Source organism: Cryptomeria japonica, chromosome 6, assembly GCF_030272615.1.
Source record: "Cryptomeria japonica chromosome 6, Sugi_1.0, whole genome shotgun sequence".
In the NCBI taxonomy this organism is placed as follows: domain Eukaryota; kingdom Viridiplantae; phylum Streptophyta; class Pinopsida; order Cupressales; family Cupressaceae; genus Cryptomeria; species Cryptomeria japonica.
The window spans coordinates 214,322,050-214,349,175 of record NC_081410.1 but is presented as its reverse complement, the minus strand read 5'-3'; the positions used below and the strand labels follow the sequence as shown (position 1 = coordinate 214,349,175).

Genomic DNA, 27,126 nt, shown 5'->3' with positions numbered 1-27,126 from the left:
AAGTAGACTGTGAGTGGTTATTAAAATGGACATGTGCAAGACTTTTGGCTGATGTAACTGGGACCTCAAATTATAGATGGTTTTGGCTTCTACAAGAAATTTTTAGATTGGGTCCTTAGTTGCACAATAATGCAAACCACTTAATTACACTCAAATCATGGACAACATCGAGGAGAATCCCTCAACTCCTATTGTTATCATGCTAGGAAAATTTCTCGCTAGACTAATTAATAAAAATAGGATGAAGAGAAACTCTACAACTTTTTAGCACTAGGAAATGGCAATAGATACACAGGGTATTAATTTGTAGATGACGTAGTAATCTTTTCTTCCCTTATTCTTAAAGACTCCTTAATTAGTACCAAATGGCAAAACTCCTTAATTAGTACCGAATGGCAATTGGGTAGGTAATCAATAATAAATATAACAAAATAGTCAACTTCATCTTGGTCAATATAACAAATCAAGAAAATAATTAGCCAAAACATCCTTAGATTCCAAAGGAGCAACTTCCGGATAAATTACCTAGGGTTTCTGCTCCATTGGTATCGTAACAAAGCAATATGGGGTGAAAATCCTTCCAAAATGAGGATAAAACTGATAAAGTGAATTCATAGATGGCTCCCACAATGGGAATAGTGGAGTTAAAGAAATCAATTCTCTAGGCTACTTTGGTCTATCTATTCTCCTTCATCAATAGTGGAGTTAAAAGAAATCAATTCTCTTGGCTACTTTGGTCTACCTATTCTCCTTCATCACCACCCTAGAAAGAATGACAAAACAATATAGAAGCATAATTTTGTAAGTTCCTAGGGAGAAGTTATGCCGTGGGGGTTGTCAAATTTTAAGCAAAAAGGTCAAAATTCAGTAAACTCTTAAGTTTGTCTTAAATTTTGTAGGGGAAAGGATTTATGTTGGGATATTATATCTTAGTATAGTAAATATAGTTTAGATCATTAATTATAATAAATTATTAATAATTGTTTGTATAGAAATAAAACAAATGTTAGTAATGTGGTAGTTAGTTGGGTGGAGAAGCTTTGCATGAGAAAACAAGGCCTTATAAGCCAATGCAGTGTAATTTTAAAATTAATGAAGGTAATGTAAAATCCATCAACTAATATATCATGTAGCATTTTTTATCTACAATAATGGTGTGATTATTGCAAATAATCTGTGTTTACTCTACCAATTTTAATATTTCAGGGTTCTTTAATTAAAATATACTTTAAAAGTGCATTTTCAATTGCATTTTTTTGAACTTTTTTTAATAAAAGCAACACTTGTGAGATGTAAAAATGAACATTGCGAGCTTCATTGTTGTTTTGTAGGCATCTTTGTCGTGCAAGAGTGTTTAGTTTTTGTTGACAATTTGGCATTTAGTCTTTGAGTTTTTGTTGTGGTGTCATGCCCCATTTTTAGAATTAAAATAATTGGGAGGCCTGTAGCCTATTTCTTTATTTCTTGTAGGCCAAAAGATGAAGTTAGGGAAAATTTTAATAATAATATTTTAAGTTAGTCTTAGTAAATTTTATTTAATAACATTGTAAAAAGACAAGTATCATTATTATTTTAATAAAGTGAGCCATCTAATTGGGACATAAGAAGGTCTTGTGTAATAATTTAATGAAGTGTTTTAAGTGAACATTTTTGGATGGAGTTTTAAGTGTTTATTAATAATATCTAAATGGGATATAATAAGGTCTCTCCTCTCTCCATATTGTTCACTCTTTTCATTGCTTTCACTCAATTTGTTCATTTTCATATCAAAAAAGAAAACAAAATTATATATTCAAAGTTGCAAAACTCTAAGGTGTTGCAGAAAAAATGTAGGTGGTTTGTGGTGGTTGAGAAGAAGTTTTTTATCTTTTAGTTATGAAGTTTAATTTGTTTCAAGATTAGTATGGATTTATTATGGTACTCTTTGATGGATAGTTAGGCTGTACAAAGGAGGAATTATGTTCTCATTAAGCACTATTCTGTTGTTGGTACATTGTTTTGATTTAAAACGACAGTTTAAAATAGTCTAACAAAAATTGCAATATCTTTCTCATTTTATTATAACTTTAGAAATTTAAAATGTTTTGGAAAATTGATGAAGAGAAGAATAAAATTGAGAAACCTTTTTAGAGTACTGTTGATATTTAATGTGCACTTTGATGTGGAAGATAGAGGCATTTGAATGTTTGTGAACTGATAATTTAAATTTTTTATTTTTTATTTTGTGTTTTCCAAAAGAGAAGTAAGGATTTTGGAGCCATAAGGGTGTAAAATATTTTGCATTTGCTCCTTGTAATTGGATGCATTATTGGTAGAAACCCACATGCAAAGAAAAAAATTTCATTGAAGGGGGCAAATATGAGACAAGTCAATTGTCAACACTGTAGCATCAAAATGAAGTCCTTATGTTAGCACTAAAAGAGGGTGCTAGAAATTATTAGTGCATGACATAGAATAATGTAATAAATAATAAACTAACATTATTTATTAGATGTTAGTTTCTAGTTAGTTATTAGTTGGTAGTTTGTAGTTAGTTAGAAGGAGGAAACTTTATAAATCCATTGTATTGTAATAATTTGATGTTGAAGGTGACTGACTGAACTTGTGTGTTTGAGCTTCATGCTGTTTGTTTGCTTCTTAATTTTTCAATATATACAATATAATAGAAGGATCTAGTTTTTTTCCCCTCGGCTGCTGAGCTGTTCTTCAATTCATAAAGATGAAGAAAACAGCTTCCTCTCCATAACCTTGTAAATCTGCAGAGAGATGACAAAAGCAGCATTTAATGGGATTTTTAATTCAAATCATGGACTGCTAGTATTTTGCCTCTGCAATTAACTTTGGAGAATTTTCGAAACATGTTAATAAATTATTTTCATTATCTTATACAGAGCGGAAGTAATGATACACACAGCAACAAGCAGCATCTGCTACTGCAACAGAAGCTTTTGCATTTTGTAAATACATTTCATCAGTATGTCATGGATCGGGTGAGTATACTCTGGTTTTTTCTAATCTCTATCTCTTTTAGAGGAGGAATTCTAGCTACGAATTTTGTTCTTTCTGTTTTGTTTGTGCACTTGTAATCTCTTTTAAGTTGACAATAATTATATTCTCCATGGCAGGTTTTGTACAGTGCATGGATTGAACTTTGTGAAGGTATGGCATCTGCTGGTTCTCTTGATGAGGTTATAGCATGCCATGAAGCTTATTTGGTCTCCATCCAAAGACAGTGCTTTATTGCCCCAGACAAACTGGTATTATTTTTTGCCGTTTCAAAGTTATTAGGAAAGCATATTTACTTTATTCCCTTTTTTCTATTTTTCATTTTTCCTGGTTCGGTTTTACTCTTTTGTCTCAGTTTAGGGTGATCTCTGATTGTTCAAGTTATTCGAGTCAATTTATTGACATATGCCTTATGCAGATGGCAATGTCCAACTGTGATTCCTTACTGCTATACACTAAGACAACGTTCTTAAAATGCATTTAAAATTGACTGGAATCTCACTCCACATGCAACAAAGTCTGGCTAATAATTAAGAGCAGAGAGTAAGCTATCAATAGCAATAGATGCAGGTCATTGACATGTTTTTAACCCTTGAGAAAGCTGTGATAAAATAAATTACACTAAGAAGTAAGGGCATCCTTTTGTTTTCTTAATTGATCTAGTAAATTACAGATATTGCAACGATTAGTTCTGCAATGGAGGGCAGAAATGCTGTAGTTTCACTATCAGATGCCTTGCTTCTGCTCCCGGCACTGCAATTAACCTCAAACATGCTGAACTGTTCTGAGAATGCCAAAAGGAATACTCCTGCATTTAAACAGCCATAGTTTAAACAATTAATATATTATTAAATTGCTCATCTATCATACATCCATAATAAGTTTACAGATCCAAGCCCTTACCTGTCTTGGACCATGCCCTCAAGGTTTTTGGGTCGCTGATCCCTACCTGTCTTGGGCTCATTCTATTAATTGGATTTAGACTGCCCCTCTTTGGAACATCTTAATTCCCAACTTCTTGAGTACTGACAGCAGTGGCGAGGATTATATCCAAACATATTCTTCTTACTGTTTATTATCTTGTGAGCTCTTTCTGATTTACAATCTAATATTTTTATTTGTCTGATTAAGGCATTATATATATATATATATATATATATATATATATATATATATATGCATTATATATATGTACATATATATATAATCTTCTTGATATTACATCACTATATATATATATATATCTTATCTTTATCTTAACAAATAATATACATTATATTATATTATAAATAATTTATATATTTGTTAGTTACGTATCTATGAATTACCAATTATTAATGCATTTGTTAATTACCTTTTGTATAAATCACTAATACCACCATTGCCTAAAAAACATAAGTTGTTAGTACTTAGAATATGGGTGGCTGTAAAGGCAGACAGATCTGACATGCGTCAGATCTGGTCTGCCACTAGATATTGAATATGACTGTCATACTTATTGCAGTCTAAATTAATCTTACGATTAAATTCTGCATAAACACTTTCAAGCTTCATATAGTAAGGATTCTTATTAAAGACATCCCCATGCATAACATCAAGAACAAGGATGTTACTGTTTGCAAATTAATACAGTTCTGATTGGTGCTGTACCGTTCCCTTCCAGCTCTTCCAAACTGGAGTAAAGAAACCAAAAAATATCCCTCCCCGTTCAATCTATTTTGATCGGCATTATATACATTCCTTCGGCCCTTCCATTTGAGCGTTGTGACTCTTTATTAATATATTGCGTCCATTAATTTAATGGTAGTCTTATTCCTTCTTACAAATTGATGCATTAACTTAAATAGATGCTTTAGTGGATGCCGATAATTCTTAATCATTTCATTTGGTCTTGGTTATCATATCCTTCCAAATAACTCCTAATCACTAATCTTAATCCAAGATGGTGGTACTTGGGTATTGTATAGGGCTTATCGATTTGGTCTTCAACATACTTCTTTTGTATCTCTTGGATACTTAGACACTTGACCACTCTCTTGCTTGCGTTGGAATATATTTGGTCTGAGTCATCTCTTTAAAGTCTTTATGTAGCAATTGAGGTTCCACGGGTAACGCAAGTCCTTATCCAGGTTGTTATCACTAATAACATCGGTATTGACTATTGCATTCTCCCATGAGTTCCATGTCAGTCATAACGTCATTGTGTTATCTAATTTAGAGCTTCGATCATACTGGAGACTTAATGCTAACTCTTTCCAAATCCTTGACATTGAAGATGATATGGAGTTTAAAGTAATTGTTGCCATACATAAGATAATCATTGTTCACCTTCCTTCAAACATAGTTTATACTCTCTTTATCAAATATATATGTGACTAACGGTTAGTATAATTAATATATTTTCTGACAGATTTGTCTTAGTCAATCACTAGTCGAAGGTTTGTGTAGTTTCCATAAGTTTCGTGTCATATAGTATTGTCTATTTATGAATGATTGGAACTAATACCCGATATCATTCTTGCTTTCACATAAACGATCTCTTATCATAATCTTTGTCCAATTAACTGTTAATGTCAATTAGTCTAAATGATATTCTTGTTTGTTGGAGAAACCATATGATTGCTTTGTATGTATTCTTTTTACCGGTCCTTATCATTTGCAGAATATTAGTAGTTATAACTATTAATAAATATTAATTAAATAATAATATTTAATAAATAAAGTAATTTCAAATATTCATTTGTTAGTAATTATTATATTAATTAATAATAATAATTGCTTTATTTAGGATATATATATATATATATATATATCAAGGAGGGGACATGACAACCAAATTGACCATGGAAAAGCTCCACCCATAAAGTTGGATAGGTGTTTACTGCTACAACTGATAAATTAAATATAGGAAATAATAATGTACATGACAATGCCTACCAGACACAACAATAAAATATAAATCTTTATTTGCACATGCAATTATTACAGAGAAGAAGACCAGAGATGGTCGGCCAAGGATTACAATAGATCTGTCTATACCGTACTACCTTCCTTGGCGTACACAACATATTTAAAGGACCTGACGGTTGCTGAGAGGTACACAACCATTAACCAACCGACACATCAACTACCCGAGAGTGACAACCTACTTAATACAAACAATTAATACATTGGCAGGTAACGAATATTTGATATGCATTTTATGCCGACTACATCATCCCCCCCAAAAGAAAAAATCGTCTTCCAGACAACAAGTAAACATCGAGTAATATCTGTAAAGACTAAGGACAAGAGTGCAGGCAATGACTTGTATTGGACAACCCCAACTTGTAATGTACCTGCCAAATCAAATGGAGGTTTGGGGGCAACGACCCCAACGACGGGGTCAAGGGGCAGTGCCCCTTACGGGGGTCTTGGGGCAGAATCAATTTTCTGATTTTTTAAGACACTAGAAGCAATATTGATGAAGCCAAAGAAGAGCTTTAACCAACGTATGCAACATATTGTGAAGAAACCACTTTGCTGTATGAAACAATGGTATTGAGAGGATCGTATGACCTTAAGCCGTACAGAAGGATGTAAAGACCCCTGTCCTGCACTTATGGTTTTCAGTTTGTGTGGTTTGACATTTTGTCAAACACTTGGCATGCATTCACCTTGTGTTTGCCACATATGGGTAAACGATTAAATGCAGAAAGTAAATGCACAGAACATAATGGAAATATATTAAATAACCAGTCTTTGAATTAGTTCAATAGTCCATGTATATCAAGTGCTTATAACATTACACCCAAAGACGACTATCATGATGATATTAAGAAGGAACGATACGCAATATATAATACCCGAAGGGGTGCGACCAACCGTCGTGTCCAACTGCCCTTCAGGATGACTAACTAACTGACCGTTGTAACTCATTATTACCGACGACAACATAAACATAACATAATGATTATTCCTGGCAACATCATCCCCCCCAAGAAATTAAGTCGTCTCCGGACGACTTAATACAAAATAGAGATGACATTAACCAAAACCAAAGCAGAGAACTGTAGGAACTGCGAACGCTAGTCGAGCGTGGAACTCATACACCTGTTGCGTCCTCACCTGAAAACCCTTTTCTGCTACCATTCGATGCTCAAGTGCGGATTTCACCATTAGTGCTTCCTTTGACATCACAGTCCTCCTGTGCCTAAACCAAACTTGTCTGCAAAACACGCTTTTCAGTCTCAGCCTCCACCAACTGCTACTCAAGTGATACTGTCTCCCTAGCTAATTTGTCCTCGATAGCCACCCGCGGTGCCCTCTCGGCATCCAACTCCTGGGCACGTTGAGCTAAGTCTCACGCTACTACTGCCTCCAACCTGGTGGTTAGCTCCTCCCGAGCCCTCTGTGCATCCACCAAGGCAACCTCACGTCCAGCTGAGACATACTCCGAGTTCCTCAAAGCGTACCATTCATGCCTGGAAGTGGCCACAACCTTCTGGCACAAAGGCTAGGAGATGCCGCAAATCCTCCATCACACTCCCCAAAGGTTGATAACTGAACTGAATAACTCCCTGGTGCCGTATGACTTTGCGTGCCTACAATGCCTTCCCTCAGACTCTGTTTGTTCGCAACCTCCAAATCCGTCTCCCTCTTCCGCTTATGGCTTCCCCGCCATTGCTTAGCTTTAGGCTTCTTTCTCACTGTACGAAACAACCCCAACACTTACCGTGACTTCTCGGATGCCCTTCGCCCAACTCCAAAAAGTGTATTGTAGCTCAAAAATAAACTGGGGGTTTGGGGCAGCGCCCCAGCAGGGCCGAGGGGCAGCGCCATGGCGCACATCATTTCTGTGATATTTTAAGATGTCAAAACCCTTCTTCTCCACACTAATATTTTCAGCGTCTTGGCTCCAGATGTCATCGAATGATTTTTCAATCTGGTCGTCGTCGTCTTTTTTTTTTTTTCCTGTAATGTCTTCGATGGCACCCCGGCCATACAACCTCCCCGTACGGTCAACAACAACACGGACACCTCCAATCGTACGGGCACCTTCCCATGCGGTCAACACCCCTCCACCGTACGGATCACCCTATACGGACACGACCAACCGTCTACCATACACACCGTACGGGCCTCCTTCTGCACGCCGAACGCTTAACTACCTCCTGGATGGCTGTGTATGGCTGCGTATGCCTTCCTTGTGCTTGCGCGCTGCGTTGTTGGGCGGAGTGCGTGTTTGTGTGTTCGGGCGGGGGCTGCTTCGTGTGCGCGTGTTTATGTTTTCGACTGTGCTTTATGCCTTGCGGCAGCGACGGTATCCACCGCACGGTGGTCCACCGTTGGTGTTGTGGTTCTGAAGGTTGTAAATTGGTGTTGGCGGCGAGGGTGCTGCCCCTCGACCTCGCCATGTACTACGACAGGGAGCGCACCTGGGGCACTGCCCCTGGGCCCCGCTGGGGCGTTGCCCCAGACCCCAGGGGGGCGCTGCCCCTCGACCCCGCTAGGTTACTGCCCCCAGACCCCCAGTTTATTTTTGAGCTACAATACACTTTTTGAGTTGGGCGAAGGGCATCAGAGAAGGCACGGTAAGTGTTGGGTTGTCCCATACTGTGAGAAAGAAGCCTGCAGCTAAGCATTGGCGGGGAAGCCATAAGCCGTAGAGGAAGAGGGATTTGGAGGTTGCGAACAAACAGAGTTTGAGGGAAGGCATTGCAAGAACGCGAAGTCATACAACACCAGAGAGTTATTCAGTTCAGTTATCAAACTTTGGGGAGTGTGATGGAGGATTTGAGGTGTCTCCTAGCCTTTGTGCCCGAAGGTTGTGGCCACTTCCAGGCATGAATGGTACGCTTTGAGGAACTCGGAGTATGTCTCGGTTGGACGTGAGGTTGCCTTGGTGGATGCATAGAGGGTTCAGGAGGAGCTGACCACTAGGTTGGAGGCAGTATTAGCGTGAGACTTAGCTCGGCGTACCCAAGAGTTGGATGGCGAGAGGGCAGCGCGGGTGGCTATTGAGGACAAATTGGCTAGGGAGACAGTGTCATTTGAGTAGCAGTTGGTGGAGGCTGACAAGCGTGTTTTGCAGACAAGTTGGGTTTAGGCACAGGAGGATTGGGCTGTCAAGGAAACTAAAAAAAATAAAAATAAAAAAAGAACTCTTGCGGAAGCAATAATGGTGACATCCGCACTTGAGCATAGGATGGTAGTAGAAAAGGGTTTTCAGGCGAGGACGCAGCAGGTGTATGAGTTCTGGGCTCGACTGGCGTCAGCAATTCTGTTTAATGTCATGCAATGACCCCCGATTAATAAATATACCAAGGACACATTGATCATTATCAATTAAAATAATAAATCATTATACATGAATTGTTATATTAATAAATGATAAATAATAAATGTTATTATAAATCAAATAAATAATAAATGATAAATCGTTAATCATAGATTATTAATAATAAGTAATAAACGAGTAATTATTATTACAAATCATGTAAATACTAAATCATTAATCATAAATATTTGTAAGTAAACTAAATGATAAATAATAATGCTTATTATAAATCAAATCAATAATAAATTATAAATCATACTTATTTAGTAACAAATAATAAATATGAAAAAAATCATTAAAATATAAGTTAAATGAATCAATGAGAAAGGAAGCGTATACATTAATACATCGAACTATTAACATAAATAATAAAATTAGATTAAGCGAACATTACACAGGGCAAAAAAACACCCAAAATCGCGTCATTTCCAAAAGTCACGTCCAAAGGAATAGAGCCACAGAAGAAATATTTATCGCTTGGAAAGAACACGCGAGGGAAAAAGGAAAGGACGGGAGTGCGGGAGTGCAAGGTAGAGGGAAAACCAGTGAACGCCACCAGCGAGCGATCACACATAGCGTGAGGTTCTGCACGCATCTCCACACACAAGCGAACCAGTAGAAAGGAGCGTAGCCGTTGCTACGCGTGGGCACTGCCGAGATCTACAGGGAATCCAGTGCGGACGCCCAGGGTCTAGGCCACGGGAAAGAGTAGAAGGTACGCACTATCCCCAGAAACCTATAGAGGAACATGGAAAACGGGGAAGGCATGATTTCCTTGATGCATTAAAACACTTAATAGAGTTCAGAGGGAGATTCATTAAAAAAATCTCTTAGAGGCAATATATATTGTAGAGGTTAAACATATGCACTGTCAGAGATAGGGAAGCTTGGACAGGGGTGGGATCTCTGCCAGGTTTGAGTGCATTAATGAGTTCATTCATTAATAGAGATCCTATAGAAACCTTAGGTAGATATTACCGGGGTTGTCTTAACTGAGAAAGAGTTCTCAATAGAGGGTTGGGACAATCCCGATAAGATCAATCTAAGGACAGTTTTTCATCTTGTATAGTTAGTAACTAATCAATGAGCATTTAAATATTAAATATGTAGAATAACATAGTTTTACTACTTATATAATTGGCATGTATATTTATTTATCTGGCATATTATGGAACACTAACTTTCGTTTGCAGGTCTTAAACTTCAAATAAATGACTTCCCCACTAGGGACATTACAGTGGTATCAGAGCATAATCTTGCCATCCTGTGGAGTTTATGTTAGTCTACCAAAGGAAAAAGAAACCCAACATGAACGAATTCACCAATGAGGTGAGATCTTACCTGGAACAAACAAATCACACCCTGATTAAGGAGATGAAAGAATCTAATCAAACCCTCCTAGAAGCTTTGAAATCTATGGGGAACTCAAACAATAAAGGGCATACTACCGAAAAAAGGGATACTAGCTCTAATCACTCTGAGAATAATAATGAAAGCTCGACATCCAGAGTGCCTCAACCCCAATTCTTACCCCACGATGAACCATCGCAGGAAGAGGAGGGAGTGGAACAACATAGAATCAGCACTGAGGACATTGCAAGAGCATATGCTGATCTAGACCCCCATATCAGGGAAGTGGTATCCTTTAGAGATTTCTCCGAAGACAAGCGTAGGGAAGCACCCCGGAAGCATAAAAATAAAGAACTCCAACAAAAAGTGAATAAAATATCCCTTCCCAACTTTGGCGGATCAGGGAAACTCACAGCCCATGCATGGTTACAAAAACTAAATACCTATTTCACTCTAAGCCCCAGGACAGAAGAGAACGCCCTCCAATTTGCGATTCTCCATCTAGAAGGAGCAGCTCATGAATGGTGGCATAATGGACTTGTTTCCCTAGGTCATCAAAGTATTAACTCCTACGGTGAATTCTCTCAAAAACTCACTAGCAGATTTGACGAAAAAGACTCCGAATGGTATTTTCAAGAATTAGTGCTCCTTAAACAAACTGGCACAGTGGATGAATTTATTAGCAAATTCCAAGAATTATCGGTTATGATTCCTGACCTATCCTAGAAGCGGCTAACTCATATGTTTATAGAAGGGATCAAAGACCTAACCAAAAATGTAGTGAAACCATTCGAACCCCAAAATTTAGCCGAGGCTATCAGAAAAGCAAGAAGGGTTGAGTCTAACCAATCCAAAGAAAAGACAAAGGTCTACCCCTCCAAACCACCCTACCGAAGAGATGATTCAAGGAAAAACAATTCAGAGAAACCATGTTATTTATGTATGGAGCCCTGGAGTACAGGACATAGGTGCCAAAAGAGGGATGAATTAATGAAGAAAAATTTATGTTTCAAATGTAGAGAGCCTTGGGAAAAAGGGCATCAATGTAAGAGAGGCAGAGTAAACCAAATAGAAGAATTTAGCAAGAGGGCTAAGACCGACGAAACAGAGGGATCACTGGCAGTCATCGCTCAGAACATGAATAGACCTTTTCGAATTAAAGGAACTCTTAAAGGACAGAAGGTGGTTGCCTTAGTAGACACAGGCGCTTCACATGACTTCATTAGCCAACACTTGGTGACAAAAAGAAGACTAAAAACCCAAAACTTTCCAGGATTTAAAGTCGCCTTTGCAGATGGATCCATAAATCAATGTACAAAAATAGTCCCTCAGGTTGAAATCACTTTTGGGAAACATACAATCAAAAGAGATTTTTATGTAGCAAACATACAAAATGATGTCATCCTTGGAATGCCTTGGATAAATTGTTTGGGGCGGTTCGTTATGGATTGCCCTAATTTAGAGATATGTTTTGAGCATGAAGGGAAACAAGTGACCTTAAAGGGCATGTCGGATGGGTGTCCCAAGCTAGTATCTTGTAATAAAATTGAACAAATCCTTAGACATGATCAAGGAGAATGGGTAGCCCAATGTATGATACTAGATAAAACTCCTTCAGATGAACAGAGAATTCATATAGACGTCCAACCCATCCTTAAAAGATACAAAAAGGTTTTTGGAGACATTCCACCCGGTCTCTCCCCCCAAAGAGAGGTTTTGAACATTCTATTGAATTAGAAGAAGGAGCAAAACCAGTGATTACCACACCTTATAGACACCCCCACAAGTTTAAAGAGGAAATTGAGAAAACCATTAAAGAGCTATTGGAAATGGGTCACATTCAGCCTAGCAGCAATCCTTTTGCCTCATCAGTGGTGCTAGTCAAAAAGAAAGATGGAACCATGAGGATGTGTATTGATTATAGAGCCTTAAATAAGAAAACCATAAAAAATAGATATCCTATTCCTAGGATCGACGAACTGATGGATGAACTACATGGAGCTTGTTATTTTTCCAAGATCGATTTAAGGTCAGGATACCATCAAATCAGAATGAGAGAGGAAGATGTGCATAAAACAGCATTTAGATGTCATTATGGGCATTTCGAATTTTTGGTGCTTCCCTTTGGACTTACGAACGCCCCAGCCACTTTTCAATCTTGTATGAATCACACCTTCAGGCAACAATTAAGAAAGTTTCTTCTCATATTTTTTGACGACATTCTCATTTACAACAAAACATGGGAGGAACATCTCAAACATATCGAGGAAGTGCTGAATATACTAGAGATGAAGTCACTATATGCCAAAATCTCGAAATGTGAGTTTGGCCTTAAAGAAATACTCTATCTAGGACATAAAATCAATGCAGAAGGGGTGAGTGTGGATGAAGAAAAAATCAGAGCCATCCAGGAATGGCCCAGACCCAAAACTCTCACACAACTTAGAGGTTTTGTGGGGTTATGCAGTTACTACCGACAATTCGTAAAAGGATTCTCCAAGATAGCAGCCCCACTCACACACTTGACCAAAAAGGGAGCCTTTTCATGGGATGACAAAGCCCAACAAGCCTTTGAAAAACTCCAGGAAGCCATGAGTTCATGCCCGGTATTAGCCATTCCAGACTTTTCCATACCATTTGAACTACAGTGTGACGCATCAGGGGAAGGTATAGGGGCTGTTCTTATGCAAAGGAAACACCCGATAGCCTTCGAAAGCCGCAAGCTCACAGAAACAGAGAAACATTATTCCATCTATGATAAAGAGATGTTGGCCATAATGCACGCCTTAGCAAAGTTTCGGCAATACCTGGTATGTGGAAAGTTCCTGGTGAAAACAGACCATAACAGTGTGCGCTTCTTCCTGAGTCAGAGGAACCTAAACGATAGACAACAGAAATGGGTGAGTAGGGTCCAAGCATATGATTTTGATATAGAGTATGTTAAAGGGGTGAATAACGGAGCCGTAGACGCCTTATCCCAACGACCTCACATCAACATTATCACTAAAATCACAAAGGATTGGAAAAAAGATATAATAGCAGAATACGCCAAAGACCCCCTGACTGCCGAGATCATGGAAGGGAAGATGCCTAGTGAAGAATTCAGAGTTTGGGATGATGTTATCCTCTTCAAAGGTAGGGTATATCTAACCCCTCATTCTAAAATAAAAGACACCATTCTAAGAGAGTATCATGATAGCCCTGTAGCTGGACACCAAGGGTACTATAAAACATACAAACATATAAGAGAAAAATACTCATGGAAGGGACTGAAGAAAGACGTTTACAAATATGTGCGGGAATGCATGGCATGTCAACAGAATAAAACAAAATTATCACATCCGGCAGGACTATTACAACCACTCCCTATCCCAAGCCAGAAATGGGAAAGTATATCTATGGATTTTATAACAGGATTACCCAAAGTTCAGGGGAAAGACAACATTTATGTAGTGGTGGACAGATTCACAAAGTACGCTCATTTTTTCCCCACCTCCTCAGAGTTTAAAGCACAACAAATAGCATAACTATTCTTTAGAGAAGTTTTCCGCCTCCACGGGCTTCCCCAGAACATTGTAAGTGATAGAGATAGTAAATTCCTCAGCAAGTTTTGGCAAGAACTTTTCAGGTTAGCAGGAACAACATTAACACCAAGCACTAGTTATCACCCCCAGACTGATGGGCAGACAGAGATCGTAAATAAATGGATAGAAGGGTACTTAAGGACCTATGTCACAGGCCAACAAACAAGTTGGATTAGATGGTTGCATTTGGGAGAATATTGTTATAATACCACCCACCATTTATCTATAGGGATGAGTTCGTTCAAAGCACTATACAGTTATGAAGCTCCATTCTTTGGGGGATTAAACACCCAAGATAGCAAAGTACCTAGTTCTCAAGAGTTTATCCAAAAGAATATTGACCTCATGAAGGCACTCAGAGACAATCTACATCATGCCCAAAATCAGCAAAAATTCTATGCAGACAAGAAACGAGTGGAAAGATCATTTGAAATAGGGGATCTAGTCTTCTTGCGATTACAACCATATAAACAGACATCCATCAAAAAGAATGGGACAGAGAAACTCAAACCCCGATTCTATGGACCATACTGTGTAACACGGAAGGTGGGAGAAGTGGCCTATGAATTAGAGCTTCCCAAAGAGAGCCGAATTCACAATGTGTTTCATGTATCCAGATTAAAAAGAGTTTTGGGACAAGAATTGGTGCCATGTGAAACATTACCCCCACTTGACGATGAGGGACAACTTATCCTAGAGCCAGAAGTCATCATTGATACTAGAGAGAAAAGGTTGAGGAACCGAACTGTGAAAGAGGTCTTAATCAAATGGAAGGGACTACCCAATGAAGATGCTACTTGGGAGAAGGAAGAGGCTCTTAGAATGCTTGAGGACAAGCAAAATCGGGAGGGAAGGACTGCAATGACCCCCGATTAATAAATATACCAAGGACTCATTGATCATTATCAATCAAAATAATAAATCATTATACATGAATTGTTATATTAATAAATGATAAATAATAAGTGTTATTATAAATCAAATAAATAATAAATGATAAATCGTTAATCATAGATTATTAATAATAAGTAATAAACGAATAATTATTATTACAAATCATGTAAATACTAAATCATTAATCATAAATATTTGTAAGTAAACTAAATGATAAATAATAATGCTTATTATAAATCAAATCAATAATAAACTATAAATCATGCTTATTTAGTAACAAATAATAAATAGGAAAAAAATCATTAAAATATAAGTTAAATGAATCAATGAGAAAGGAAGCGTATACATTAATACATCGAACTATTAACATAAATAATAAAATTAGATTAAGCGAACATTACACAGGGCAAAAAAACACCCAAAATCGCGTCATTTCCAAAAGTCACGTCCAAAGGAATAGAGCCGCATAAGAAATATTTATCGCCTGGAAAGAACACGAGAGGGAAAAAGGAAAGGACGGGAGTGCGGGAGTGCAAGGTAGAGGGAAAACCAGTGAACGCCACCAGCGAGCGATCACACACAGCGTGAGGTTCTGCACGCATCTCCACACACAAGCGAACTAGTAGAAAGGAGCGTAGCCGTTGCTACGCGTGGGCACTGCCGAGATCTACAGGGAATCCAGTGCGGACGCCCAGGATCTAGGCCACGGGAAAGAGTAGAAGGTACACACTATCCCCAGAAAGCTACAGAGAAACATGGAAAACGGGGAAGGCATGATTTCCTTGATGCATTAAAACACTTAATAGAGTTCAGAGGGAGATTCATTAAAAAAATCTCTTAGAGGCAATATATATTGTAGAGGTTAAACATGTGCACATGTCAGAGATAGGGAAGCTTGGACAGGGGTGGGATCTCTGCCAGGTTTGAGTGCATTAATGAGTTCATTCATTAATAGAGATCCTATAGAAACCTTAGGTAGATATTACCGGGGTTGTCTTAACTGAGAAAGAGTTCTCAATAGAGGGTTGGGACAATCCCGGTAAGATCAATCTAAGGACAGTTTTTCATCTTGTATAGTTAGTAACTAATCAATGAGCATTTAAATATTAAATATGTAGAATAACATAGTTTTACTACTTATATAATTGGCATGTATATTTATTTATCTGGCATATTATGGAACACTAACTTTCGTTTGCAGGTCTTAAACTTCAAATAAATAACTTCCCCACTAGGGACATTACATGTCATCTCTATTTTGTATTAAGTTGTCTAGAGACGACTTCTTTTCTTTTGGGGGGGATGATGTTGGCGGCAATATTGTACATGAAAAAAAAACTAGTTAATTAAGTTGTAATTGTCTTGGTTAGTTGGCAACCGCGGGGTGGTAGTTGCGGTGCGACGGTTGGCGCTCGCACCCCCTTGGTATCTTTATATACTTCCGAATGTAACTTGTGAAAAATAATAATTATGAATGGAATAACATCTCTTATATTTTATCTGATATCTATGGCATTATTATTCTGCATTATGTGTTTTATCTGTGTACTTTAAGTTATTCACCCAAGAGGGTAAACACCTTGTAGTCTAATTTTTCCATGAGTTTGTATTTTATGTTTGTCTGATTGCAATATGGGTTCTGAAATTGTTTGCCTTGCTCTTGTTGTTCCAAATATAACAGTGAATACCACGATAATATTGCAGTATTTAATAGCAGAAAAATTGAAGAGTTTGCTGATAATTTGTTTTCAGACAACATATGAACTGAAATAGATTTGTTTCTTTTGTATTCTCAACATTGTATCACAAAATAATGTCATTACAACATACCCCAATAGTGCAGTACATAACAGCAGCGTTGCTGGTCTATGTGGGCCTTCTAACCCTGGTTGCCACCATGAAATCTTAGTCTCAGTTTGACCTCCTTAAATTCTATTTCCAGCTCCAAAATCGCTAAGCCTTATAGATGCCAAAGTCTCCTTAATATCGTGCGATTCCTCCCAATAGCAATGGCACTTGGTATCGCAGCCACAACTGCTTCTGCGATAACAGCAATAATGCACTCCCACCATGTAGATGTAACAACAGATTCAACTTTGGGCAGCCAGCATAAGGATAGACGTTTTCAGCTATGAACAACCTCCACAGTGATATAAATGAGACATTCACTACTTTGAAAAACCCTTCAACACCTACCAAGTAGTCACACCCAGCTCATGTCTCAGAACTGTAAATGAACTGCCAACTGTTAAGGAACTGCTTAAAGACTGCGAATCAGACCTGAATCCATTGAACAGACCTTCCTTTGTACCATTCAAGCATAGATATGGTTTTTCCTTGCTTGGATAATTTTCTTTGATAGCTGCAAATAGTTTAATCCACAGAACGTATATTGCAACAGCGTAGAGATGTATGCAGCAGTTAGAGGCTTAAAGAAATCACTGTAGCGGATCATTGTAGCACGGCTACTGTAGCACGACATTGTTCATGCCACTGTAGCAGCAGTTCGTACAGCAAGCACAACTTCAATTACAGCAAGCACAAGTTCGTTCATGCCATTGTAGCAGCAGTTTGTACAGCAAGCACAAGTTCGTTCCAGAAATCTTCAGGCTGTATCTTCCAACAGTGTGAAGATTGTAAGCAAGAATGGGTTTCGTCCTCCAAGCCCTTGAAATCAGATTTCCTCAAAAATCCAATTTAAAGCATATCATTTAACCAAGTATGTCTAAGTGTGAGTCCTTCAATCCTTTTTATAACTTCATCCTGGAGGTTGCTCATCCATCTTGCCAATGTGGGATAAATGAACACTTATTTTATGATAATATTCCCCACTTAGGTAACTATTTAGAAAGGGAACTTTTAACATTTAAGTCACATTACTTTAATGTTCTTAGAGTATTTAATAACGATAAAGTAAAATATTTAATTTAACTTTAATACTTTATCGTTAAATAATAAATACCTCTGATTAATCAATAATTTACCAGTCACCATTAAATATTAATTACTGACATCCAAGCCAACGAGGAATTCATAGAAAAAACTAAGTCATTGCCATAGATAATTTAGAATGGCCTAAAACTGGAAATGCCTAGGCCAAATATCCTCAGGATCCCTCCTATGTCCAAGTTAGCCCACAGGACCTTGGCGAAACGGGCTAACGACCAATCATCTGCTGACTAGCTAGAAAGAGGACATTATAAACGATGGCATTGAGAGGATTGTACGATGTACAACGTGATGAGAACTCCACACGTTGGCTGAGATTGATGGTGTACAACTAATTGGCATGCTTGTACATGATGCAAACACTTTCGTACGATGTTAAAGAAATGCTTTGGCCGTACCGTGTAGACAATATGCTTTGTCCATACGTGATGGAATCAATGTACGACAATAACTCCTTTGAACTTCAAAATTTGCACTGGCAGTACGGAACGTGTCGTACGAGATGAATGGACTTGTGATGCTGTACAAAATGAAGGATAAGATGTCGTACGGTGTGTACACTTGAATGCCGTACACATGGGTTGACTGCTGACCATAGGGGATAAAGTTCTTGCAAGGTCTGTATGAGAGGATGGGATGGGCGTATGAAAGATGGGCATGTCGTACGCGATACTTATGTCGTATGTGATAGATGCCAAGAGGATGCCAAGGTGCCAAGATGTCAAACTGCCGTACGAGTTTAAGAACAACTTGCCCAACTTGGGAATGACTGCCTTGTTGTACATGAAAACAATACCAATGAAGCCGTATAGAATTCAATGGACGTGATTGTACGCTTGCATGCCACCACCGTACGGTGTGGAATGAAACAAATTGCCATTGTACAAAATAGCAGGGAGTCTGTACAGGTGCAAGATGAAACTGACATATATAATGTTGTATAGATACAAAATGAAACTGTTGTACAGGTGCAACCTGAAACTACCATATGGGTGTGATGCAGAGGTGGGGTTCAAGTTCACAACCAAAATTCCATTCTTATCCTTTACAAGTTAAGGTTCCTTCACAATGGCCCTATGCTTCAATGACTACAAACACCAATTTTCGTTCAGGACTTCACAATGTTGGACCTGACATTGGAAACATTCTAAACCAACCAAATATATCATAAATTAGCCATCATCACCCTCCAAAGCTTCAGGTTATCTCAACTTGTATCTTGTCCATACAACTAGGCCTAGAATTTAGTAGCCCTTCAAATAGGAATAGTCCTTCACAACTTTTGAATAAGACCTGATACACCAACTGTAAAAACATATTTGAGTACCCATTTGGCTTCTTTAAAACATATCCAAAAATTAGGTAGGGTTGTTTTGGACCAAACCTCTCAAATCATGACTGTACTTCTGCAGTTAGGTCTAACTAGGTTTGTTTTTTCAATTGAAGATGGGCAAACAGTCATCCATAAGTTTTGCCAAAAACATAATAAACAAAATCGCTCCGGTGAGGTTGTAGATAAGATAGTTACAGATGTTCTCTGAAAGTTTTATGAAGATCCAACGGTTAAAAAGGGAGTTATGGCATTTTTCCCGAGACTGGGTTTTGACAGTTTTTAAGGAAACTATGATTTCTCTTTCAAATAGCAATGAAATCAAATGCCACAAACACTAAAATGAAGTTAACTCACTTCCCTATCATATCCATTAGCTTTCTGATCAAAACAAATAACTTTCATTATGAAACTAAAGAAATATCAAACTGCAATATTCAGAAAAACAGTGATAATTAAGGAAAATGTGAACATTTTATTGATTCCTTTCTTCAAAACACCCCAACCAACCTTCATTCGACCCCCTCACACTCAAATATATACTACCTACATCTAAACCCAACCCCCAAACCAACTCCAACTAACTCTAACCACCCATTTTGCATTTTGACAACTTTTTTTCGCATTTTTTGCATGACAACTTTTTGTCAAGATGACAATTTTTGACCAACTTGTCAATGTGACCACAAAAATTGATGAATGACCCCCAATACATGCCAAAATGGACAGTATGAGTCCAATTACACCATTTCTACTCATCATGGACTTTTTTTTCAAGCTTGGTCATGTTTGACCTTATCAAGACCTCATAGGTCACTATGAGCTTAAATGGCTTCAATAACCATACAAAGTGATTTGGAGTGACTCCAAATGGTCCTTAGGACCTTACATAGCTTTGACAACACATTACAACCAAAGACAAATGTAAAAGCTTTCATGAGGCATTTAGTGCCTAGGTGCTCCTGCACTAGGGTGCAACTTGAAATTGATGTACGAGGACGTTGGGAGTATGATTGATCTTCTTACAAGTTTCCCTGTAAATTTCCCGTGTCATTGATTTTCCTTGACAAGTATTTGTACACTCTACATTACATATTTTGCTCTTCATACTATCAGATGTATCCTTCATAACTTTTTTTTGCTTTCATTGGTTGCTCTTCACTGAGAGTTGTAGCTTCAAGAAAATTATATGTTGGTGAAAATACCTCGTAGTCCTCCATTTGCCAGTGGAATAGTCCATTCAAGGAACCCGTCTAACCTTCAAAGCAATCTTCTAGTTTGAGCATCTCGTCATCATTGGGTTTCCATGCCTTTCCTTCCTTCGTCCCTACCTACAACTCCACTCTCGGACTCTGAGTTGGAGGATGCCAGTTCTTCACTCGCTGTCGGGTTCCCCAAGTCAATGATGTGCTTCCTCCCATCACTCTTGATTGAGAGTGTGTTCCGCTTCCAATTATGATTTGCCTTGGCAGTAATCAACCATCCCCTCCCAAGGAGTGCATCGCATGCCTTCTTCTGTAATGGGATGACTACGGAGTCCAAGAAAATTGTTGTGTCCCAATCATTACTTTTTGTTCCATCAATGTTCCCAATGGCTCAATGCCCTGTTGGTCGGCACCTACCAAGTGGAAGGTCGACGGCTAGAGTGTCGGCTTCCCTAGACATTTCCAAGCATCCTCCAGTAGCACATTAACTCCCGAACCCCTGTCGACGATGGTGTTTACCAACTTTTGCCCCATTATTTCCATCTTGACGACAACTGGCTTCCTCCCGTCGCTCACCGTCAGCAACATTGGATCACTGGCCTCATTCCCTTCGTGTGGTGGTTTCCTCGTTAGTTCCTTCGTTTGTGGCTTACATTGTTGTTGGATGGCTATGTCGTCACTGACTGTGTTGGTAATTGCCATTCTTAGTTGCAGCATAGTTTGAGGAAGGTCTGCCACCTTAATGGGTATGGTTGTCTATAACACTTGCCAAACTATGCTCTTCTCTGACTCCCGCAATGATGTTCTTGCAATTCTATTGGGAGTTACTCGTTCCTTCACCAACACTTGTTCTACTTCAGCTCTGCCTTCTCGGAATTGTTTCTTCATCGTACGAGAGTTTGGATACATCGCCTTCTTTGTCTGTGCTCTTGTGATTGCCAAAACTGTATCCTGTTGTTCCTCCATGTCCAACATATTAATACCCTTCTGCTTCAGGCAATTGGTGTCTTCATGGTCACTTGGTCCACACCATTTGCACACTAATTGTACGCTGTCTTTCTTGTTTTGACAATCTCTCGCAAAGTGTCCCCATTTGCTACATTGTCAGCACTGTATGATAGGACGTCCTTTGGAGTCGTACTGTATTTGATTTCGCCGTCACTGATATCCATAACTGCTTGGCGATATATTTTGTGGTTTTGATGGGCTAGACTCCTATGTGAAGAGTATCTGCATATTTCTAGTCTTCAAATTATATGGACACTCCTTGATTGAATACCCCAACACTTGGCAAATCTCACAAAACGTATGTCTAGGACGATTTACCTTTCGTGTGCCCCTCACTTTTGCATTCAGTACACCATAGTTCATTACTTTCTTTATTGGTTCCTTTCTTGGCCTTCAATTCTTTCATCATTGTCAACATGTCTCGTCGAAGGGCTCGTACGGTTTTGGATTCGTCGTCACTGCTACCTTCGGTGATCTCGTCATCATTGGTCTTCCTGTTCCCTTGGGATGAGGTTTTGTTTTCACTCTCGATGTCCATCTCTTGATTGTAAGCATCAGCATATGAGGATGGAGGCACTACTTTCATCTTCTTGAGCAACGAGGGTATCAATCCCTCAGTGAACCACCTCTTCTTCAACTCGTTGGCTGATTGGTTCTCCATCTTGTTCAACAGTTCTTTGAGCCTATAGTTGTAAGTGTGTACATTCTCATTTTTCCGTTGCTTGGTATTATAGATTTTGGCCACAATCTCGTTGTCATCCTTCAAGAGTTTGAACTCCTCTTTGAATGCCTTCTTCAGTTCACTCCTCTCGGCCTTGTCCTTAGCATCTAGGTTTGTGTACCAATCAATAGCAATTCCCCGAAGGGTGGCAGAAAATGCCTTCAGCCAATAATTTTGGTCATCTTAGCCACTCACCTCCCATATTGCTATACATGTCTTACAATGCTATATGGGATCCTCTAATCCATCTTTTGTAAATTTAGGGAGTTTTTGCTTCGCTTGGGTGTTCATCATTGTTTTCACTCGGAAGGTACCAAAGGAGTCTTCGGCCTAGGCCCCCTTATTCTCGGTTCCTTGGCGAGGGACAAGTTCTTGCAAATTGGTTTCTCGCCTGCTTACCCCCTTGTGTGCCGAACTTGGGGGATTGCTTCGATCGCTTCGTTCTGGTGCTTTCCTTGCACTCCCGGCTTCGCATGCATCCTCTACACGTCCCTCTCCAGTGTCCCCAACACTTCGGGTACTTCCAGGTGTGCCGAACCTGGGTGGATTGTTCCAACCGCCACGTTTGGGTGCTTTCCTTGCACTCTCGGCCACACAGGCATCCTGTACACGTCCACCTCCGGCGTACCAACACTCCGAGTACTTCCAGTGTAATGTCCCCAATTTAAAGCTAAGACAAGAGAATTAAATTAAGGAAAAAAGCTATAGTCTCAACTATAGTCTCAACTTCTTATATTTAATTATGTGTGGGGGCCACCTTTAATAATAACTTGTATCACCTCTCCTAGGCCACGCTATTAATTAATAGGGCCATTTTAAGTGAAGACCTCATTTCCATTAGGCGATACTTCAAGGTGAAAATTAAATGAATGCCTAAGTCTAAACCAATGCTAAGGGCGAACTTATTAATGAGGTGGCTATATTGAGATAATTCCAATTGGAGAAGAATCGCTGGCTTTTTCATTGCTAAATGACTTATATATTACGGCATAGAAACTTGAAGGGAATGTAAGTGCAATCTTATTAATTGGTCATATTTATTTAATATGGTGGGCCCCATGTTATGGTCTGTGAGGGTGATTTTTATCCTTAGGCAAATTAATGAATTCAAGCCTAAATTAAATTGTATTTGGCTGGGCAGTTAAGCACATGGGAAATTAAATATTATAAGCCAAGCTAAATAATAAATGATGGATGGCTTATTGTAATGAACCCTGCTGGTTCTAATTGCGGATATTGGTGTTGTTTGTTTTTGAATTTGAAGTTTTATAATTTTTTTTTTCTTTTTGCAAGGGATTAATAATAAAAAGCAAGTACACATAAACTGATAAAACTCACAAACATTAAAATTTCAGAGATTTCTACATGCATTGATGGCTGCAAATATATGCTTTATTATCCTTTAAGATTTGAAGCCTTTACATAGATATGCATACCCGGATATGATGATTATCAACTGCTGGTGCAAAGTGCTGCGAAAAAGCAACTCTAGGAGAAGTATGGTCCTTTCTAATGTATGCACAATCAACCCAAGACTCCCAAAATTGGAATGGCTGTTCCTCCTTATGCTGGCCGATTCTTCCCTACACAAAATCACAGCGTTTTGGACTCCTCAATCAAATCGAACCACCTCTCAGTGGAAGGGATACGACTGTATGCAAACTGGACATGTGGTCATCAACTGTTTGAACTTCTCAAAACACTATTGTGCTTGGTCCGTCCAAACAAAAGCCCCCTTCTTTGTCAAGTTTGTCAAAATTGCTGCCTATTGAGAAAAATCCTTGACGAAGTGCCTATAAAAACCACATAAACCCATGAAACCTTTGAGTTGTGTAAGATTCTCTGGATTAGGCCAATCTATAATAGCCCGGACTTTATCTGGGTCCATATGCACCGCCTCAGCATTGATAATATGCCCAAGATATAATAGCTCTGTCAACCCCAATGCACACTTGTACTCCTTGGCATACAAGGACTCCCTCTCTAAAATACCCAACACTGCATCCAAATGTGCTAGGTGTTCTTGCCATGTCCTACTATATACCAGGATGTCATCGAAAAATACAAGGACATATCTCCTCAGCTGATGCTGGAATATGCGATTCATAGTGGATTGAAATGTCGTTGGCGCATTAGTTAAGCCGAAAGGCATAACCAATAATTCAAAATGTCCACAGTGACACCGAAAAGCTGTCTTCTCTATATCCTGCTCTCTCACCCGAATTTGATGATATCCTGACCTTAAATCAATCTTTGAGAAGAAGCAAGCACCATGTAACTCATCGATCAACTCATCGATGCATGGAATGGGGTATCGGTTCTTGATGGTTCTCTTATTCAAAGTCTGGTAGTCTATGCACATTCAAAGAGTACCATCTTTTTTCTTTACCAACACCACTGATGAAGCAAAAGGAGACTTACTTGGACAAATGTGACCCATGTCCAACAACTCCTTAATTGTTTTTTCAATTTCATCCTTCATTTTCTTTGGATGCCTGTAAGGTGTAATGATGGGTTTGGCACCCTCCTCAAGCTCAATAATGTGCTGAATACCGCTGTCGGGAGGTCTACCTGGTGGAATAGCACTAAACACCCAAACAAGTCCTGTATATCAAGTGGATAATCAACTTTCTGCTGCTCCAAATGTGTAGGCATTATTCTACATTCTGCTGCCCACTCTAGCTGATCATGGCGAATTAATCTCTCCATCCTCCTGAAAGAGATCATTCGCAAATTTGTGTCTGTTATTGCCTTGAGCACATGTTTCCTCCCATTTGCTTCAAATCGTAACTCCATATGTTTCACATTAAGTGTAAGCTCCTCAATAGCATGAATCCATGTCATGCCAAGCACCACATCCATGTCTCCCATATTAATTACATAGAAATCAGCCTTAAATTCATAGTCGCTCAAGCGCATAGGAAGATCAGTGATCATTTTGTTACAAGTGAGTGCATAACCATCAACAACCTTGACACACACTCCCTCAAACTCCTGTGTCTGAATCCCACGCCTTGCTACCAACTTCTCATCAATGAAGTTGTGTGTGGCACCTGTATCAAAAAGGGTGATGCCCCGCTGGCCTGCTATAAATCCCAGCATCCTGAAAGTGCCTTCACGATGTAAGGAAGTAATGCACATGGTAGTCTGTCATGTCCCCTCCTTGATTGTTATATATATCCAAAATGAAGTAATTATTACTATTAATTAATAATAATAACAACGAATTACTATATGAAATTTATTTATTTATTAAATTTATTATTTGATTAATATCTATTAATATTTATTACTGATAATATTCCTGAAATATTCAAATAAAAATAAATAATAAAATTATAATAATAAATAAATAAGTAACAATAAATATAATATTTATTAAGACAACTAAACTTCCCATATGAACATCCAACTCCTTATACAAATCAGATTAATGACATTCCAACGATATGATTAAGGCACCCGATGAAAGGAGATTGGTCATGATGCAGATTAAGGCATGCATCCTTGCCAACTATCGGATAAGGAGGATTTGATAACCTTAATACCATCGAACCATTAATCGTTGATCACTTTACAATATCAAAGATTTCGGGCATGATTAAGGAGATAAACTGATTCTTTAAAGATCACATTAATTAACATAATCGGTCAATAAATTGAGGTGGTGTGATTATGACTTAGCAAATGAACATGTCTCTACCTAACAATAGACACAACCAATCGATTGCATAACTATATATTTTCAATCATTTCATGGAGGAAGGACATGGAATAGATTTTATCTTGTTTCTTATTCCAGTTTGGAAGAGCTCGAGGAGAGCCAGGCCAAAAGCCCAATAATCAAGTGCATACGTCAATCAGATTTATACTAGAGACAGCCTCACCGCCATTGCAAGTATTCATTGCCAAATCAGAAACAGCATATCAGATCGTTGTTGCCTGTTATCATCCTTGAATCAGACACAACATCATTGTATTCCATATTTGATATAGTAACCATATCATTGATAAAAAATATTAATATTCCAGCCATTGCAAGAGTTGAAAGGATCATAACTGAGATAGAAATCTAATCGCCATAGGCAATATTGTCTTACCTATCATTGCATACACTTAAGGATTCACCAACCAGTCGCAACATTGGAGGAAAAAGAACATGAAATAGAATGCCCAGGTAAGTTATGCTAAACTCTAACCAAATGAAATATTAATGGCACAAAAGGATGATATTGAATCAAACATAAGGAATAATAATCAGTCATATTATATCAAGAATATATATATATATATATTCCTCACCAATAACTTCATAAAATACATGGTATATATTAACGTGTCACACTAGATTTATGACAGCAATGTACAGAGATGTGTTTAACACGTATGCTTAATATATAGGAAGTCTAATAAAGATTGAATACAGAATATCGGTAGTAATATTAATATAGACTGCAACACGTAGGACAGTCACTTAATTTCTTTATATTGCAGACCAGATCTGACACATGTCAGGTCTGTCTGCTCTTACAATCAGAATTATAATAACTAATGTTCTTTAGGCAGTGGGATGTTAATAATTTATATAATAAGTTATATATATATATATATTCAAATCAGAATAAGGAATAATATAAATATTGTAAATATGGATATGGATAATAATAAATATTAATATCATAATTACTATTAATACAATACTTTTAGAGATTAGTAATAATTCATATAACTAGTAATTAATAAATACGTAAATGATTTAT

At 38.2% G+C, this 27,126-nt stretch overlaps 1 protein-coding gene across 2 annotated transcripts in view; it reads left to right on the top strand.

Moving 5' to 3' along the window:
* The window catches only part of LOC131071418 (uncharacterized), a 178,493-nt gene that overhangs the window by 128,588 nt on the left and 22,779 nt on the right, over window positions 1-27,126 (top strand). For both annotated transcript variants that reach the window (XM_058007233.2, XM_059207311.1), the window contains 2 exons: window positions 2,892-2,990; window positions 3,126-3,257. In XM_058007233.2, the coding sequence (XP_057863216.2) occupies window positions 2,892-2,990; window positions 3,126-3,257 (231 nt within the window). The remainder of the gene's footprint in view (window positions 1-2,891; window positions 2,991-3,125; window positions 3,258-27,126) is intronic.